The sequence below is a fragment of the Tamandua tetradactyla genome, chromosome 4, assembly GCF_023851605.1.
Source record: "Tamandua tetradactyla isolate mTamTet1 chromosome 4, mTamTet1.pri, whole genome shotgun sequence".
In the NCBI taxonomy this organism is placed as follows: Eukaryota; Metazoa; Chordata; class Mammalia; order Pilosa; family Myrmecophagidae; genus Tamandua; species Tamandua tetradactyla.
In genome coordinates, this window is record NC_135330.1 from 62660273 (window position 1) to 62680286 (window position 20014).

Genomic DNA, 20014 nt, shown 5'->3' on the forward strand with positions numbered 1-20014 from the left:
AAAAGCCTATGCCACCCTAATATTTTCATCTTCAACTATGTACCCTTCCTTTGTACATGCCTTTTATGAATTCAGTACAATTACACTAGTTTCTTCAGGTACTTTCCCCTTGGTTGTTCTGTGAGGATCCTTTTTCCAAACTGCCTTTTAGCTTTTCCAGGCCTCACTAGCCTTCTTCCTGCCACACATGATATCAAATAACAAGTATTCTCTGAATTTTTTTTTCTTTCTTTTTTTGCACGGCAGGTACCGGGTATCGAACCTGAGTCTCTGGCACAGCAGGAGAGAACTCTGCCTGCAGAACCACTGTAGCCTGCCCTCTGAATTTTTTGACATCTTAAAGACTTTATTCTGAGCTCTAAGATTTCATGAACCCTTTCTCATAATGTTTCTACAATTTTCGTCTTACCAACCAATTCCTCCCTATTGTAATAGTCCAGAATAGCAGTTCTATTCTGTCTCCTCTATCTAATAGGTTTTGACACTGTATTTCTTTTAGAGAAGTGAGATTTGCAGCTGTCAAGATAATCAACCCCACCCCATCCATCACTACCACATTTTCTTGGCTCCAGGCCCGCCCGCCTCTCCCAATCAGCTTTACAAAGCTGCCAGAGCCTACACTCAAAGCCCCAACTTAATTATGCCACTTGCCTGTTTAAAAACCTTTCTTACTATATTTCTCAGTATGATTTTAAAAAGGAATTTCAAAATAAAATTCAAAACCAAAAAATAATAATAATAAAGTAAAAAACAAAAAGCAATTTCAATCTGGCTCCAACCAGTATTTCCAATTTTTATCTTTGGCTAAATGCCCATCAACATCTACTAGAGAATATTCCATAACCCACACCAAGCACCAGCTGCAGACTAGTGACCATTTCCTAAATGTGCCACACACATTCACTTCTCGGAATGTTTCCTCACGCTGTTCTCTCCACAGTGAATTACTTTCTTCAACTTGTCCTTCTGGAAAAATCCTACTCCATCTTTAATGTCTGGGTTTAAATGACACTTCCTCCGTCATCCCCAAATTCTATTGGCAGTCCCACCACCATCAATGCAGAATTAATTGCTCTTAACTACTCTTTCAGATGGATTCCCAAAATGTAGTCATTAACTACAGTATTCTATTATATGTAGTTCCTTGTTTATATTTTTCTCTCCTGCTAGTTCCATGCATTTATCCAGGGCAAAGGCAATGTCTTAGTTCAATGTTTTTCAAACTTAAGGACTCAATTGACCATAAATGGATAAACCAATTTAGTGAGTCACACAATTTTTTATTAGAACAGAATAGGAAATATCAGAGGTCACTGAATACGTAAGAGTAAGTATAAATTCAAGAAACTTTGTTATTTATGTGTGTATATATAAAATGAGTTATGACATAAAATACATTTCTTACTATGAATTGTGGTAAAAATAAGTTTGAAAAGCTCCGTCTTATTTAACTTTGTATCTCCAGTGCATACTGCCTGTTACACAGAAAGGGCTCAACAAATGGTGGCAGAAGTAAAATTAGCATCTTGCCTCTGGGCCTCATGAGCGCCCTACACTAAGTTTTAAGAGCACATTATCATTCATTTTCTTTATCTGGCCAGATGTCCTTTAGAATGCTCCCAGGATCACATAGCTTCTGTTCCTTTCTTCTTTTTTATCTGCAATCATTAACTTCCTCACTTTAGAACGCATTCATTTCCATAAAGATTTATACCTTTTGGACCCAATCTTCTTTTAAACTGTCTAACATTTCAACGCTAAATGTGCCTTTCTAAGTTTCACCCTCATGAATCTTCTGTATCATTCAAGAAAAACCTTTCCCATGACCTTGCTATGTCTTTCAATGTCATCTTTCCTCCATAATAACTTTTTAAAAATAAGGGTCAACACTTTTCCTCCATTTAATCTCTCACACCTTCCTGAACACATTGCAATCTGCACTTCTGCTCAAGTTGCTGAAGGCCCCCAAACTGCCTAAACACTAAATTGAGCAGTCTTTTCTCAGCCTCAACTGCTTTACAAACGACACCCACACCAAACTGCATTCTCTTCTAACTCTACTATAGTCAAATACAGTAAAGGCTCTTGAAATGATGCCTAGCTCACAGTTAAGTACTATGTACCTGTGAGCTACTATTATTATTATTACTTCTGCTACTACACGTCTACAATTATATCTGACCATTTATTCCCCTTCTTATTCCCTAAATATAGGTAATTATCAAAGATTCTGTCCTTGGTAATTTTCTTTTCTGCCTCCCACTTACTCCGTTGGTCATGTTATCTACTCACAAGCCTTCATTGAGCCGACATGTGAGAGGGTCATTAACGCTCTCTCATAATCCCATCCTGTCTGGAAACCCAGATCCACAATTCTAAGTGTTGGACACTAAATACCCAAACTGTCTTTTCCCAATGTTCTCAAATTTTATCAATAACACCATTATTCACTCCTATCATTTTTCACTTCACTTTCTTCCTCACCACTGCTACTACCACATGTAAGCAAATCCTCAACTTTCAATTCTATCTCCTCAATGTATTTTCCTTCTATAGTCTAGCTCAGACTTTTTTATAACTCGTCTACAACTGCCCTCCAAACTGGTCTCACATCTTTCCAAGACCCAAGACTTAACTATACACTGTTGTCAAATAAATCTTACAAAATCATAACTCTGAATTAATTTCCAGGTAAAAACCCTTCAATGGACCTGCCCTATCTTCCTTAAAAAGCACAATTTCTTAGTTGGGCACTCAAGAGCCTCAACAAAATAGATGGCACTAACCCCATCTCATGACCTTCTCTGTTTTTCACAGTTCCTACAACCTGGCCCAATGGAAAAATTCTTTAGGCCTCCACACAATCTCTCTCTGATATCTCAGCTCAGAAATGTTCCTAGTGACCATTCCTTCCCATTTTTCCATAATTCAGCCAGTCAATATTTTACCACCCTTAAATGTCCACTTCAAAGGCCAACTCCTTTAGAGGATTCTTTTTCTGATTACTTTTCTTCCACACCCAAATATATTCACTCTCTCTTCTAAACGTTCTTAGATCTCTGTTAACAACTCTTACAGGCCTTACTATGTTCTGCAATATACCATGGCTATTTACATAATTATCTTAAGTTCCCTGTTACAATAAGCTCCTTAAAGATTATTTCTTAAATTCCTTTGAAACCTTTTAGACATATAGCCAGACACTTTTTTTTTCTTTTTAAAAGAGAGACGTGACCATTAAAGACAAATCCTTCGAGAGTTCTTGAAAATTTTCTCAGACATCGCTAGACCACATGCTAAACATCACCTAATGGAAGCCCAGAAGAACGGTACTACAGTTTTAACCAACTTGAATAAGAGGCAGCGGGCAGGGAGGGGGGTTAGAAATGACTGAGAGGGCGACAAAAGACAACTGCTTCTATGGTCCAACTTGTAGTTGTACACCGTCCCGGGGACTCAAGGACCTTAAAATAGAAGTCACGATAACTGAATTCCGGTGACGATTATGCCATTAACTTTCCTGGTACCTTCAAGTTACTACCCCATGAGCCTATTCTCATGTATTCGATCAGGAACTTTTAGTAAAATCTCTACGCCCCTTTCCTTTGACAACCCGTTTTTCTACAGAAAGATCTAGCCTATCCCGGCGCCGAGCTCCCTGACAAGTCTTCAAAGCTTCAGCCCAAGTTTCACTCCCTCAGATTCCTTCTCCAACAACTCTGGTCCTGCCTGGTCTGCGCTATTCAACACCTATTATCACAGCTAAGTCACACACTGTCCCTAACGCTCCACAACTGATGTGAAGGTGGCTTCCGGAAAGACAATGCATTCTGCTCGGCAAGAAGCTGGCTTCTTCTCCTGCTGCTGCCGCTCCGAAGCAGAAGCGCCCAATAAGCCATCGCAGAAACAAGTCCGTAAGATCGCAGCCTGAGCTCCCTCCAGCCCGGGTTCCCTCCTTTCCAGGACCAAAGAGTTTTCTCAGACACAGCCATAGTCCTCCTCACCCAACAACTCAAGGTTCATCCCTGCGGACTGTGGCCGCCTGGTCTCAGCTCCGGCAGCAAAGCCTTCTCCCCGCCCGCTTCCAAGGCCTGCTTCTAAATGGGGGGAGCACAGCGAATCGGCAGGCGCAAGCTCCGGAGACTTTCTGGTTTAGAAGCCCCCGCGGCTTCCGCTTTCCTTCCCCCGCCTTCCTAGTTCGTTTCAAATGGGCTATCCACAAATATGCCTGACAGAAAAGAAGAACAAACTTTCTCAGAATTGTTTGTTTTTAATTTGTTTTAAGGGGCAAAAATCGAATAAGAGGGAAAAAAATCGACTCATTACTCAGTGCTTTAAAAAGTGCAGGGAAAAAGCCATGGATTTTAGGCATCTAGTTAGACTACTAATCCTTGCGGTGTTGTGTGTTAAGCAATGGCATCCCGGCAGGATGCATTAAACTCGGCAGAAAGGGTTCCGTGTAAATCCTATTACTGTATGAAAGCGGGAAAGGGCGGCTGCGGATGCTCTCGACTGTAAAGTTGCTGCTGTCAAGGTACGTACTCGCTCTGCATATAGGTTAATTCTGTGTCAGTCTCCTAGAAATTGTCTCACATTTGTAAATATATGCCATTGATTACGATGGCCTTTGTTAGGCATCCTGTACGCAAACAGGGCGTTTTATCTAAGGCTTTGCCGAATACCCAGAGTGGACCAGGACACACTGAAAATAAAATGGAATGAGAATTAGGCTGAGTTCCCTGGAGCTCAGACCATGAGTGTGATGAGATACAGAAAGCATTTAGAGAAGGCCAGTTGGTGATAACTAAGGAAGGGGCAAATTTCATATAAAGCAGGTTCCAAAACTTACAGTATATGAACTGTGGATACTGTTGATTATCACGAAATGAAAAAGCGCAAAGACTCGCTGCAGAAAATACTAATTCCAGCTCCACCCCTTGGACAATATTTCAACCTTTGTGACTCTGTTTTCTTATATGTAAAATGAGGATGATAATAGCATTTATGGGATTATTGTAGGGACTAGTTATCACGTATAAAGCGCTTAAGTGCCCAATAAACATCACCCATTGTTATTTATAGACTATTTTTCCCTAAGTTAGTTCACTGGATCCCAGGGCACTTTCTTGAAGCCATTAAAGGCATTTATTAGCCACACTTGAACAAATGTAGTAATTGAGGCTGAAAGACAGTAGGCAGTTTGCCTTCTTTCATATTTCTGTAACATTGCCAAAATGCCATCCAAAATATTGCACTACCAACAGTGCTCTATCGGAGTGTACTTCTGCGCACTCCTATCATCATTCATTATTATCAATTCTCTTAAACTCTTGTCAGTTGGGAAAAAATGAAGAAAAATATCATTATTACATTTATTTCTTAATGACAATGAACAATTTTTCACATGTATAAATATGTTATTTTTCTCTTCTGTGAGGTGGCCTTTTCATGTCCTTTGGCAGTTTTTCAGCTGAGTTTTTCATCATGTAGGATTTTGAAGCAAAGAATGATATGCTCAGATTGGTGTCTAAAAAAGAAATCTCTTAAGGACAGTGTGGTTACTGCAGTAACTCTGTGAACAGATGTGGAAGACCTAAAAGGCAAGTAGGGGAAAAGAGGGAAAGCAATGCATTCAAGAGAGATATATGAAACTAAATTGATAGTATGGGAAAGTCCTTTTTGTGAAAAGTAATGAACGATCAGAGGTTTGGCATAATTCCCATGTTTCTGTTTTGGGTGGATCCATTTACTAGGGCAGAAGATGAAGGAAAAGAAACTGCAAGGTAGATGAAGAGTCCAATTTAGGACATGTTAGATTTAAGAAGCCAGAGAAATGCAAGTGACCATACAGGCTTGGAGTTCAAGGAAAAGGTCTAGGCTAAATATCTACTATATCATCAATTCTAATATACACATTTTTTACATTTTAAATCTCTGAAATAGGGATGTATGATATAATTGATGATTAATAATTTAATTAGCAGTGTATTTTCCTTTCTTAGTACTATATAAGATAACTCTTTAATTGGATAAAAAGCATTATAATTGATGTACTTTGCTTTATACTAGTTGGAGCTTATTAATACTACCAACTACCAAAGGAGGGTACTAGTCTGTGTTGATGGAGAGGAGAGGAAATTTAATATTCTTTCTTTGCTTGAAGCAGCTTATATATGTTATTCAGACCCTACATAAGAAAAGAGACCTTGGTTCTTAAGTAGGCTGAAATCTGTCCCGTTAAAGACTTTAAACAGGTCCTCTGTGAATTACGCCAGCTAGTATTTACCTCTCTTCAAGCTAAAGGTAAGGAATTCTCTAAATGGAACACCTTCCAGTCATCCGGATATGCTCAAATCACAGGGAATAGGTGGGGGCCAGGAGATTGCTGAGGCATTCCGAGGATCTAGCCCACTGGTTCTCAACCTTAGCTGCAAGTTGGAATTTCTGGGAATGTAAAAATATATATATATATATACACACAGATGCCTGAATCCTACTCCCAAAGATGCCAGGTGATTCTAATATGCAGCCAAGGTTTAGAACCACTACTTATAGTACAAGGTTGGTGGCATCACCAAACCTTCTGGCTGAGATAGGGAATGAAGCCTTTATTGGAAAAGATACTCTTGACTTTTTTTTTTTTTATTACCCCTTCTCTTTTTTTTTTTTAATTAACGGAAAAAATGAAATTAACTCAACATTTAGAAATCATACCATTCTACATATGCAATCAGTAATTCTTAACATCATCACATAGATGCATGATCATCGTTTCTTAGTACATTTGCATCAGTTTAGAAGAACTAGCAACACAACCGAAAAAGATATAGTATGTTAATATAGAGAAAAAAATAAAGTAATAATAGTAAAAACAAAACAAAAAAAAACAAAAAAAAACCTATAGCTCAGATGCAGCTTCATTCAGTGTTTTAACATGATTACTTTACAATTAGGTATTATTGTGCTGTCCATTTTTGAGTTTTTGTATCTAGTCCTGTTGCACAGTCTGTACCCCTTCAGCTCCAATTGCCCATCATCTTACCCTGTTTCTACCTCCTGCTGGACTCTGTTACCAATGTCATATTCCAAATTTATTCTCGAATGTCCGTTCACATCAGTGGGACCATACAGTATTTGTCCTTTAGTTTTTGGCTAGACTCACTCAGCATAATGTTTTCTAGGTCCATCCATGTTATTACATGCTTCATAAGTTTATCCTGTCTTAAAGCTGCATAATATTCCATCGTATGTATATACCACAGTTTGTTTAGCCACTCTTCTGTTGATGGAGATTTTGGCTGTTTCCATCTCTTTGCAATTGTAAATAACGCTGCTATAAACATTGGTGTGCAAATGTCCGTTTGTGTCTTTGCCCTTAATTCCTTTGAGTAGATTCCCAGCAATGGTATTGCTGGGTCGTATGGCAATTCTATATTCAGCTTTTTGAGTAACCACCAAACTGCCTTCCACAGTGGTTGCACCATTTGACATTCCCACCAACAGTGGATAAGTGTGCTTCTTTCTCCGCATCCTCTCCAGCACTTGTCATTTTCTGTTTTGTTGATAATGGCCATTCTGGTGGGTGTGAGATGATATCTCATTGTGGTTTTGATTTGCATTTCTCTAATGGCCAGGGACATTGAGCATCTCTTCATGTGCCTCTTGGCCATCCATATTTCCTCTTCTGGTAGGTGTCTGTTCAAGTCTTTTTCCCATTTTGTAATTGGGTTGGCTGTCTTTTTGTTGTTGAGTTGAACAATCTCTTTATAAATTCTGGATACTAGACCTTTATCTGATATGTCATTTCCAAATATTGTCTCCCATTGTGTAGGCTGTCTTTCTACTTTCTTGATGAAGTTCTTTGATGCACAAAAGTGTTTAATTTTGAGGAGTTCCCATTTATTTATTTCCTTCTTCAGTGTTCTTGCTTTAGGTTTAAGGTCCATAAAACCGCCTCCAGTTGTAAGATTCATAAGATATCTCCCTACATTTTCCTCTAACTGTTTTATGGTCTTAGACCTAATGTTTAGATCTTTGATCCATTTTGAGTTAACTTTTGTATAGGGTGTGAGACATGGGTCTTCTTTCATTCTTTTGCATATGGATATCCAGTTCTCTAGGCACCATTTATTGAAGAGACTGTTCTGTCCCAGGTGAGTTGGCTTGACTGCCTTATCAAAGATCAAATGTCCATAGATGAGAGAGTCTATATCTGAGCACTCTATTTGATTCCATTGGTCGATATATCTATCTTTATGCCAGTACCATGCTGTTTTGACCACTGTGGCTTCATAATATGCCTTAAAGTCACGCAGCGCGAGACCTCCAGCTTCGTTTTTTTTCCTCAAGATGTTTTTAGCAATTCGGGGCACCCTGCCCTTCCAGATAAATTTGCTTATTGGTTTTTCTATTTCTGAAAAATAAGTTGTTGGGATACTCTTGACTTTTGAGCACAATCTGTACTTATTGTCAATGAGATTACAGACTTCAAGTGTACTTAGAGACAAGGAAAAAAAATCATCTGGACAGTAACATCAACACAGCTCTGAGTTCCCTGGAAATAGGAAGGGCTTAGAGGGGAAGAAAGAGCTGTATTTTATGTTTTATATAAATATAAATATATGTTTATATATATACATACACAAACATTATCTATCTATTTATCTATCTATCTCTCTCTCTATATATATATATATTTTAAACATTCATCTAGGCCTAAGGGTACGATGGACTACTGAGCTGCTGCAAGAAGGAATGAAGTTGTGAGACATGCAACTAGATGAATAAATCTTAAGATCTGTATGTTGAATGAAATGTCAGGAACAAAAAAGACAAATATTATCCTGCCTCAGTTATATGGACTAACTATGATATAAAACTTTGGTGAACCAAAGTTGAGAGCATGGGTTACCAGATTGGGGCTTATTGTAAAGGGTCCTAGATTGTAAGCTATTACAGAAGTCACATATATTCAGGAGGTGTAATTGTTAATTCTAAATTCTATGATACTGAGCTGTTTGTATATAATAACCTGGTCTTTCTCAGTAACTTGCCTCAGGTGCAAAATATATGCCTCAGGCATATATTTTGCACCTGAGGCTCAGAGTCAGAGCTCTGAAGCTATGAAAGTCAGCAGTACCCCATACTGTTTTGTTTTTTTAAAAAAGTTGAAAAAGTGAGCAGACATTGAGTAGAGATATGAATGAAGCTGATCTGGATAAGACTAAGGTATATCAGAAGATTAGATAAAGGATGATATCATTCGTATCTTAAAACTTCAATTTCAGTGTGAGACTAAAGCGAAAGATGTCTATTTGGTGAAAAATATATATTTTGGGTAGTGCATTTCCTAATTTGACGTGTATGGTCAGTTTAGTTGAACAGCATAAGTACAGGGAATCTTGAGCAGGGCATGAGATTTTGTTGGTTTGTCCAGATTAGTGTAATGCCTTGATAAATCTCAGAGTGATTTGGATAGTAAGTAAAGAAGTACTTGCAGGGTCCCCTTAGGGGAATAGGGAAAAAGAGGGAAAGAGTCAACTTCCCCATTTGGAGAATTTCTGATACTCTTGCAAGCAGTGGGGACAACCAAATCGATATGCCAAACCCCAATCTTGGGGTTTGCCTTTATGAAACTTATTCCTGCAAAGGGTAGGCTAAGCCTACTTAAAATTATGCCTAAGAGTCACCCCCAGAGAACCTCTTTTGTTGCTCAGATGTGGTCTCTCTCTCTAAGCTGACATGGCAAGTGAACAAACAGCCCCACCCCACTTGGGACATGACAGGGTGTAAATCTCCCTGGCAAGGTGGGGCAGAAATCCCAGGAAGAGCTGGAACCTGTTATTAAGGAATCAAGGAAACCTTCTTGACCAAAGGAGAGAAGAGAGAAATGAGAAAAAATAAAGTGTCAGTGGCCAAGAGATTTCAGACAGAGTCTAGAGGTTATCCTGGAGGTTATTCTTATGCATTATGTAAATATCCCTTTTCAGTTTAGGGTGTATTTGATGGCTAAAGGAAGTACCTGAAACTGTAGAGCTATGTTCCAGCCTTGTTTCTTGAAGATGATTTTATGAAGATATAACATTTACAATGTGATTATGTGATTGTGAAAACCTTATGTCTGATGGCCCCTTTATCTGGGGTATGGACAGATAAGTAAAAAATACGGATGAAAAATGGCAGCCAACATGGCAGCTTAGTGAGGAGTGGGATTTAGTTCATCCTCCAGCTAGTAAATAGCCAGGAAAAGAACAGAACAACTGCTGGGGCCATATCAGGGACCACACACACAGCGTACCCCAGTCTGGACCAGCTGAACCAGTTATGAGCCTACCCAGAATCATGAGTTCCCCAAGCTTTGGCTGCTGGCGTCCCTACCCCACAGGCTGCTTCCCTGAGGGGAAAGGAAAGAGACTTAACTAACAGCAGGGGCTGAGTGTAACCAAGCTCCAATTGTGGAATTAATTAACAAATTCTGACTATTAAAAATAGGCCCCAAGCTCAGCTGAATCTCAAGTAAAAGTTGCGGTTGCCGGTTTTTGACCCAGTGCAGAGGGGGCGGGGCTGACGGAAAAAGGAAAAAAAAAAAAAACTAGAGGTTTTTTGGATCAGGCAGCACAAAATACTTGAAAAGGTCTGGGCTCTGAAAGAAAGAAGGGAGTACATATGACCTGGAGATGCACAGAGCAACATACCAGCTTAAGCTCTTGATTGGCAAACATAAGGAGTGGGGGTCCTGCTCTGAAAAGGATTTTTTTCCTTCTCTTTTTTATGGCTGTGCTCTATGGCTTAACTGCTCTTTGGATACAAATACAGGTCTTCTCAGACTCCAACTACCCCAGGCATGGGCAGAATTAAACTTGTTTGAGAGTTTATCTGGAGCCTGTGCCTTCCCTGGGAGAGGTGTGGGGTCCAGGTCAGGTGGAATCCCTCCCTCAAGGAATTCAGACCCCGGGGTCTGGAAAACTGAAGTGATTAAATCCAGCCTACAACCTCTCCTCTGTCTCAGCCATGCCCCCAGCAGGGAGAGTCTGCTGAAGTTAGAGGTACTGCATCAGCTTATGCTGGTGGGACCCACAGGCAAAAAAGCACCATATACTGGGCAGGATAGGAAAAACACAGAGTCCAGAAGTTTCATAGGAAAGTCTTTCAGTCTGCTGGGTCTCACCCTCAGGGAAAACTGATGCAGGTGACTCTTTCCTCCTGATAGGAGGCCAGTTTGGGCTGGGAAAATCTGGCTGGGGTCTATAATACCTAAGTAGACCCTCCTAAGGGGGGTGGAGAAGGCACCATAAGGCAGGGCAAGAAACAAGAAAACAAAGACTGAAAAATTCTGATCTGTTAAACAGAACCTAAGCTAGAGGTCTAGAATAAGCTGAACTGAATGTCAAAGAACAAATAGACAACAAAGTCATCCAGCAAGAACATCCTAGGTAAAAAAAAGTGAAAACAATCTCCAGAATAAACTAACTGAGGTAATTAAATGCCTAGACACCAGCAAAAAATAATAAGTCATACTAGGAAAATTGAAGATATGTCCCAGTCAAAGGAACAAACCAACAATTCAAATAAGATATAGGAGTTGAAACAATTCAGAATGTTCAAACAGATATAGAAAACCTCATCAAAAATTAAATCAATGAATTGAGGGAGGATATAAAGAAGTCAGGGAATGAACAAAAAGAAGAAATCGAAAGTCTGAAAAAACAAATTACAGAACTTGTGGAAATGAAAGGCACAATAAAAGAGATGAAAAAACAATGGAGGGCAGGCCATGGTGGCTCAGCAGACAGAGTTCTTGCCTGCCATGCCAGAGACCCAGGTTTGGTTCCCGGGGCCTGCCCATGAAAAAAAAAAAAAAGGAAACCTACAATGTTAGATTTCAAGAGGCAGAAGATAGGGTTAGTGAACTGGAGAACCAGATATCTTAGATCCAACAAGCAAAAGAGAATATAGAGAAAAGAATGGAAAAATATGAGAGAATCAGGGAATTGAATGACAACATGAAGCACATGAGTATACGTGTTCTGGGTGTCCCAGAAGGAGAAGAGAAGGGAAAAGGAGATGAAAAACTAATGGAGGAAATTATCACTGAAAATTTCCCAACTCTTATGAAAGACTTAAAGTTACAGATCCAAGAACTGCAGCATACCCCAAACAGAAAAGATCCAAATAGACGTACTCCAAGACACTTACTAATCAGAATCTCACATGTCAAAGAGAAAGAGAGAATCTTGAAAGCAGCAAGAGAAAAGCAATCCATCACATAAAAGGGAAGGCCAATAAGACTATGTATAGGTTTCTCAGCAGAAACCATGGAGGTGAGAAGACAGTGGGATGATATATTTAAGATACTAAAAGAGAAAAACTGCCAACCAAGAATCCTATATCCAGCAAAATTATCCTTCACAAATGAGGGAGAAATGATAACATTTTCAGAAAAAAGATCACTGAGAGAATTTGTGCCCAAGAGACTGGATCTGAAGAAATACTAAAGGGAGCACTAGAGATAGATAGGAAAAGATAGAAGAGAGAGAGGTGTGGAAAAGAGTGTAGAAATGAAGACTATCAGTAAAGGTAAAAAGAAGAAAAATTAGATATGACATATAAAATCCAAAAGGCAAAACAGAAGAAAGTACTACCCTTACAGTAATAACACTAAGTGTTAATGGATTAAACTCCCCAATCAAAAGATATAGACTGTCAGAATGGATTAATAAACAGGACTCAACTATATGCTGAATACAGGAGACGCATCTTAGACAAAAGGATAAACATAGGTTGAAAGTGAAAGGTTGGGAAAAGATATTTCATGCAAACACCAATCAGAAAAGAGCAAGAGTAGCTATACTAATATCCAATAAATCAGATTTCAAATGTAAAACAATTACAAGAGGCATAGAAGGACACTATGTATTAATAAGAGGAGCAATTCAACAAGAAGACATAACAATCATAAATATTTATGCACTGAGCCAGAATACTCCAAAATACATGAGACAAACACTGAAAAGAGAAATAGAAACATCTACCATAATAGTTGGAAACTTCAATTCCCCTCTCTCATGAGTAGACAGAATATCTAGGCAGAAGATCAATAAAGAAGCAGAGAATTTGAATAATACAATAAACAAACTAGACTTAACAGACAATTATAGAACATTACACCCCACAACAGCAGGATACACCTTTTTCTCAAGTGCTCATGGATCATGCCCAAGAATAGACCATATGCTGGGTTACAAAGCAAGTCTCAAAAAATTTAAAAAGATTGAAATCATACAAAACACTTTCTCAGATCATAAAGGAATGAAGTTGGAAATCAATAATAGGCAGAAGGCCAGAAAATTCACAAATATATGGAGGCTCAACAACACACTCTTAAACAACCAGTGGGTCAGGGAAGAAATTACAAGAGAAATCAGTAAATATCTCGAGGAAAATGAAAATGAAAACACAGAATATCAAGATTTATGGGGTGGAGGAAAGACAGTGCTAAGAGGGAAATTTATTGCCCCTAAATGCCTATATAATAAAAGAAGAAAGAGCAAAAATGGAGTAATTAACTGTCCATGTGGAAGAACTAGAGAAAGAACAGCAAACTAACCCCAAAGCAAGCAAAAGGAAAGAAATAATGAAGATAAGAGCAGAAATAAATGAAATTGAGAACATGAAAACAATCGAGAAAATCAGCAAAACCAGAAGTTGGTTCTATGAGAAAATCAATAAGATTGATGGACCCTTGGTGAGGTTGACAAAAAGAAGAGAGAGGATGCAAATAAATAAAATCAGAAATGGAAGAGGAGACATAACCACTGACCCTGCAGAAATAAAGGAGGTAAAGAGGGGATACTATGAACAACTTTATGGTAATAAACTAGACAATGTAGATGAAATGGACAACTTCCTAGAAAGGCATGAACAACCAACATTAACTGGAGAAGAAACAGACAACCTCAACAAACCAATCACAAGTAAAGAAATTGAATTAGCCATTAAGAAGCTCCGGAAAAAGGAAAGTCCAGGACCAGATGGCTTCACATGTGAATTATACCAAACATTCAAGAAAGAATTAGTACCAATCCTGTTCAAACTCTTCAAAAAAATTGAACAGGAGGGAAGGCTACCTAACTCATTCTATAATGCCAAAATTACTGTCATTCCAAAGCCAGACAAAGATAACAAGAAAAGAAAACTACAGACCCATCTCTCTAAGAATATAGATGCAAAAATGTTCAACAGAATTCTTGCAAATTGAATCAAACACTGCCTTAAAAGAATTATACACCATGACCAAGTAGGATTCATCCCAGGTATGCAAGGGTGGTTCAACATAAGAAAATCAATTCATGTAATACACCATGTCAATAAATCAAAGCATAAAAACCAAATGATCATCTCGATTGATGCAGAAAAGGCATTTGACAAAATTCAACATCCTTTCTTGTTGAAAACACTTCAAAGGATAGGAATAGAAGGGAACTCCTCAAGATGATAAAGGGAATATATGAAAAATCCACAGCTAACATCATCCTCAATGGAGAAAAGCTGAAAACTTTCCCCTAAGATCAGGAACAAGAAAAGGATGTCCACTGTCACCATTGTTATTAAACATTGTGTTGGAAGTTCTAGTCAGAGCAATTAGACAAGAAAAAGAAACACAAGGCATCAAAATTGGAAAGGAAGAAGTAAAACTCTCATTGTTTGCAGATGATATGATACTATATGTCGAAAAACCACCAAAATCCACATCAAAACCACTAGAGCTAATAAATGAGTACAGCAAAGTGCTAGGTTGCAAGATCAACACTCAAAAACCTGTAGTGTTCTTATGAACTAGTAGTGAACAATCTGAGGGGGAAATCAAGAAAAAAAATTCCATTTACAATTGCAACCAAATGAATAAAATACTAAGGAATAAATTTAACTAAGAATACAAAAGACCTATACAAAGAAAACTATAAGAAATTGCTAAAAGAAATCACAGAAGACCTAAATAAATGGAAGGGCATACTGTGTTCATGGATCGGAGGACTAAATATAGTTAAGATGTCAATTCTACCTAAATGGATTTACAGATTCAATGCAATGCCAATTAAAATCCCAAAAACTTACTTTTCAGAAATAGAAAAACCAATAACCAAACTTATCTGGAGGGGCAGGGTGCCCCAAATAGCTAAAAGTATCCTGAGAGAAGAAAATGAAGTTGAGGTCTCACACTACCTGACTTCAAGGCATATTACAAAGCTATAGTGGTACTATAGCATGCTACTGGCATAAAGATGGAAATATGACCAATGGACTTGAATAGATTGTTCAGATGTAGACCCACTCATCCATGGACAGTTGATCTTTGATAAGGCAGTCAAGCCAACTCACCTGGGACAGAACAGTCTCTTCAGTAAATGGTGCGTAGAGAACTGGTTATCCACATGCAAAAGAATCATAGAGGATCCATATCTCACACCCTATACAAAAATTAACTCAAAATGGATAAAAAACCTAATTATTAGATCTAAGACCATAAAACTTTTAGAAGAAAATGTAAGGGAATATCTTATAAATCTGACAATAGGAGGCAGTTTCCTGGATCTTACACCCAAAGCACGAGCACTGAAGAAAGAAATAGATAAATGGGAACTCCTCAAAATTAAACACTTTTGTGCATCAAAGAACTTTATCAAGAAAGTAAAAGGACAGCCTACACAGTGGGAGACCATATTAGGAGATGATAAAGGTCTAGTATCCAGAATATATAAAGAGATTGTTCGACAACAACAAAAAGACAGACAACCCAAGTACAAAATGGGCAAAAGACATGAACAGACACTTCTCAGAAGAGGAAATACAAATTGCTAAAAGGCACATAAAAAGATACTCAACTTCCCTGGCTATTAGGGAAATGCAAATCAAAGCCACAATGAGATATCATCTCACACCCACCAGAATGGCCATTATCAATAAAACAGAAAACAACCAGTGCTGGAGAAGATGTGAAGAAAGAGGCACACTTATCCACTGTTGGTGGGAACGTCAAATGGTACAACCACTGTGGAACACAGTTTGGCGGTTTCTCAGGAAACTAAGTATAGAATTGCCATATGATCCGGCAATACCATTGCTAGGTATCTACTCAGAGGACATGAGGGCAAGGACACAAACAGACATTTGCACACCAGTGTTTATAGCAGCATTATTTACAATTGCCAAGAGTTGGAAACTGCCCAATGTCCATCAACAGACGAATGGCTAAACAAGCTGTGGTATATACATACGATGGAATATTATGCAGCTGTAAGACTGAATAAAGTGATGAAGTACGTAACAATATGGATGGACCTTAAGGACATGATGCTGCGTGAGATTAGCCAGAAACAAAAGGACAAATACATATGGTCTCACTGATATGAACTGACATTAGTGAATGAACTTGGAGAATTTCAGTTGGTAACAGAGACGATCAGGAGATAGAAATAGGGTAGATATTGGGTAATTCGAGCTGAAGGGATACAGATTGTACAACAGGACTGATTGTAAAAATTCAGAAACTGATAGCACAATACTACTTAACTGTAATACAATAATGTTAGTACACTGAATGAAGCTTAATGTGAGAATGATAGAGGGAGGAGGGCTGGGGGCACAACTGAAATCAGAAAGAAAGATAGACAATGAAAACCAAGATGGTATAATCTAGGAATGCCTAGAGTGTACAATGATAGTGACTAAATGTACAAATTAAAAAATGTTTTTGCGTGAGGAAGAAAAAGGAATGTCAATATTGCAGGGTGTTGAAAATAGATGGTAATTCATAATGTAAAACTTTAACTTATGTGTGAGACTAAAGTAAAATATGTTTTATTTGGTACAAAATTTATAATTTAACTGGTACATTTCCTAATATAACTTATGTGGACAGTTTAATTGAACACCATAAGTACATGGAACATTGAGTAGGGCCTGAGATTTTGTAGGTTTTCCAGAGTGATGCCCTGATAAATCCCTGAGTGATTTGAACAGTGAATAAAAAAGTATTTGCAAAGTCCCCTAGGGGGAATGACAAGAAAGGGGGAAAATTCAACTTCCCCTTATGGAGAATTCCTGATTTCTCACAAGACAACCAAAGCAGTAGTCTGAGCCTTCAATCTTGGGTTTTGTTCATATGAAACTTATCCCCACAAAGGATAGATCAAGCCTACTTAAAATTAGGCCTCAGAGTCACCCCCAGAGAACCTCTTTTGTTGCTCAGATGCGGTCTCTCTCTCTCTCTCCACAACAAGCAAACTCACTGCCCTCCCCCCTCTCTACGTGGGACATGACTCCCAGTGGTGTAAACCTTCCTGGCAACGTGGGACTGATATCCTAGAATGAGCTGGGACTCAGCATCAAGGGATTGAGAAAACATTCTAGACCAAAAGGCAGAAGAGAGAAATGAGACGAAATAAAGTGTCACTGGCTGAGAGATTTTAAACAGAGTAGAGAGGTTATCTTGGAGGTTATTCTTATGCATTATACAGATATCACCTTTTTGTTAAGGTATATTGGAGAGGCTGGAGGGAAGTGCCTGAAAATGTAGAGCTGTGTTCCAGTAGCCATGTTTCTTGAAGATTATTGTATAATATATAGCTTTTGCAGTGTGCCCATGTGATTGTGAAAACCTTGTGTCTGATGTACCTTTTATCTATAATATGGACAGATGTGTGAAACATATGGATTAAAAATAAATAAATAATAAGGGGATCAAGTGTTAAAATAAATTTAGTAGATTGAAATGCTAGTGATCAATGAAAAGGAGTGGTAAGGGGTATAGAAAAAAATAGGGGAAACAAAGGCTAAAATATATTGGGTAGATGGACATACTAGAAGTCAATGAGAGGGAGGGGTAAGGGGTATGGTATGTATGAGTTTATTCTTTTGATTTATTTTTCTGAATTGATACAAATGTTCTAAGAAATGATCATGGTGATGAATATACAACTGTGATGATATTGTGAGTTATTGATTATATACCAAGATTGAAATGATCATATGGTAAAAATGTTTGTGTTTGTATGTTATATATTTTTTTAAAATTTTAATTAAAAAAATGGTTGGGTGGGAGTTTATAGATAGAGGCAGAGATAAACCAAATGCAGCAAAATGTTAATTATTGTATCTAGGTTGAGAGTATGCTAAAGTCTGTTGTCCATTATTTCAACTTTTCTATGTTTCAAATTTTTCCAAATAAAAGGTTGTGAAAAACTTAGATGCTAAAAACAAAAACAAATAATAGGGGGCACAAAGTTTAAAATATATTGGGTAGTGGTCAGTGAGAGGGAGGGATAAGGGGTATGGTATGTATGAGGTTTTTCTTTTCTTTCTTTTTCTGGAGTGATGCAAATGTTCTAAGAAATGATCATTATGATGAATATACAACTTCTTTGTGATTATATTGTGAGCCATTGATTGTACACCATGTATGGCATGTTTATATGTTGTTTATCAATAAAAATATTGTTAAAAATAAAAAAAATTCACCTAAACATGCACATCAACACTGTCTACACATACATGATTATTTATTGCAGGAGTTTTTGAAATTGCAAAATATTGGAAACTAAACACTCATACAGCTAATGTATATCACACAACAGAGTTTTTACTGCAGCTGTAAAAAAAATAATAATAAATGATGGGAAAGAACTATGAATTGATATAGAGTGATTACCAGGGCATAATGTTAACTGTAAAAAGTAAAGTGCAAAAAAATTATAGAATGCTATCCCAATAAAGAAGGGAATATAAGAAATATATGCTTATTTGTGCAAAAGAACCCTATGATATCAAACATTGAGAAGGACATAATATTCTATCTGTGGTTTCTTGCCAAAAATATACAACTGCAATATATCATGAGAAAACACTGGACAAATCCAAATTGAGGGGCGTTTCACAAAGTAACTGATCAGTACTCTTCAAAAAAATCAAAGTCATGAAAGACAAAAGCCAAGGAATTTTTATAGACTGCATGAGACTGAGGAGAAATAACAACTAAATACAATGTGGGGTCCTGAATGGGTTCCCGAATGACAAAAAAAAAAAAAAAGAATTAGGCATCAGTGAAAAACCTGGTAAAACTTTTATAATAAGAAACTCCTATAATAATACTATTTTGCTAATACTATTATGCTAATTATAATTCTGATCATTGCAATTTAAGATGTTAGCATTAGGGGAGGCTTAGCAAGGGTTATATGGGACCTCTCAGAACTATTTTTGCAACTTTTCTGCAGATCTAAAATTAGTATAAATTAAAAAGCTAAAAAAAAAGACATAACTCCTCCATCATCAACTCTTCTAATGAAGACAACTGATCCAAATAAAATGCCCACTTTGCCCATTCTTCTAGAAGATTATCTCCTAATAATAGAGACAATTAAAACAGTTTTTAAAATCCAGTTATCTACATCTAAGCAAGTCTGAAAACAGTTACTGGAACTGAAGAAGGGGTTAAGAAGTGAAAAGAGGTTGGAAACATAACACTCAGTCTGAAGGTGTAAACTCCAGAAATAGGTGTCATTGGTTCCAGTTCCCATGTCAAGAATATCCTTTTGGACTTTCGGAGAAGATGGCGGCTTAGTAGACACGCGGGTCTTAGTTCCTCCTCCAGAACAGCAACTAAAGAAACAGAAACGATACAAAACAGCTCCCGGAGCCACGACAGAGGCCAAAAAGACAGCGTACTCCATTCTGGCACGGCTGAACAGGCAGGGAGAATCCGCTGCAGTGAGATCACCGAGGGGCGTGCGCTTCCCCGGGCCGGGGCGGCTGGCGACCGGGGTCCCTTCTACACACATGGCTTCCCGGTCCAACTGGGAACGTTGGATAGCGGGGCCCTCCCGCCACGCTTGCAGTCTCGGGCCGGCTGGGCAATTTGGACCGGCACTCCCCCAAGCCGCGGTGGCCGGCGCCCCCCCTCCACGCGCGGTTTCCCGGGCCGACTGCGAGATTCGGATTGGCATTCCCCAAGCTGCTT

General features: G+C 38.2%; 1 protein-coding gene and 1 long non-coding RNA gene across 3 annotated transcripts in view; one reads left to right on the forward strand and one right to left on the reverse strand.

Moving 5' to 3' along the window:
- The window catches only part of RBBP5 (RB binding protein 5, histone lysine methyltransferase complex subunit), a 56395-nt gene extending 52224 nt beyond the window's left edge, over positions 1–4171 (reverse strand). For both annotated transcript variants that reach the window (XM_077157534.1, XM_077157533.1), the window contains exon 1: positions 4005–4171. In XM_077157534.1, the coding sequence (XP_077013649.1) occupies positions 4005–4023 (19 nt within the window). In that variant the 5' untranslated portion in view covers positions 4024–4171. The remainder of the gene's footprint in view (positions 1–4004) is intronic.
- Positions 4172–4414: 243 nt separating this feature from the next.
- LOC143680932 (uncharacterized) overlaps positions 4415–20014 on the forward strand; it is a 49388-nt gene continuing 33788 nt past the window's right edge. The window contains exon 1 of the long non-coding RNA XR_013174256.1: positions 4415–4534. This is a non-coding gene — a long non-coding RNA (uncharacterized LOC143680932). The remainder of the gene's footprint in view (positions 4535–20014) is intronic.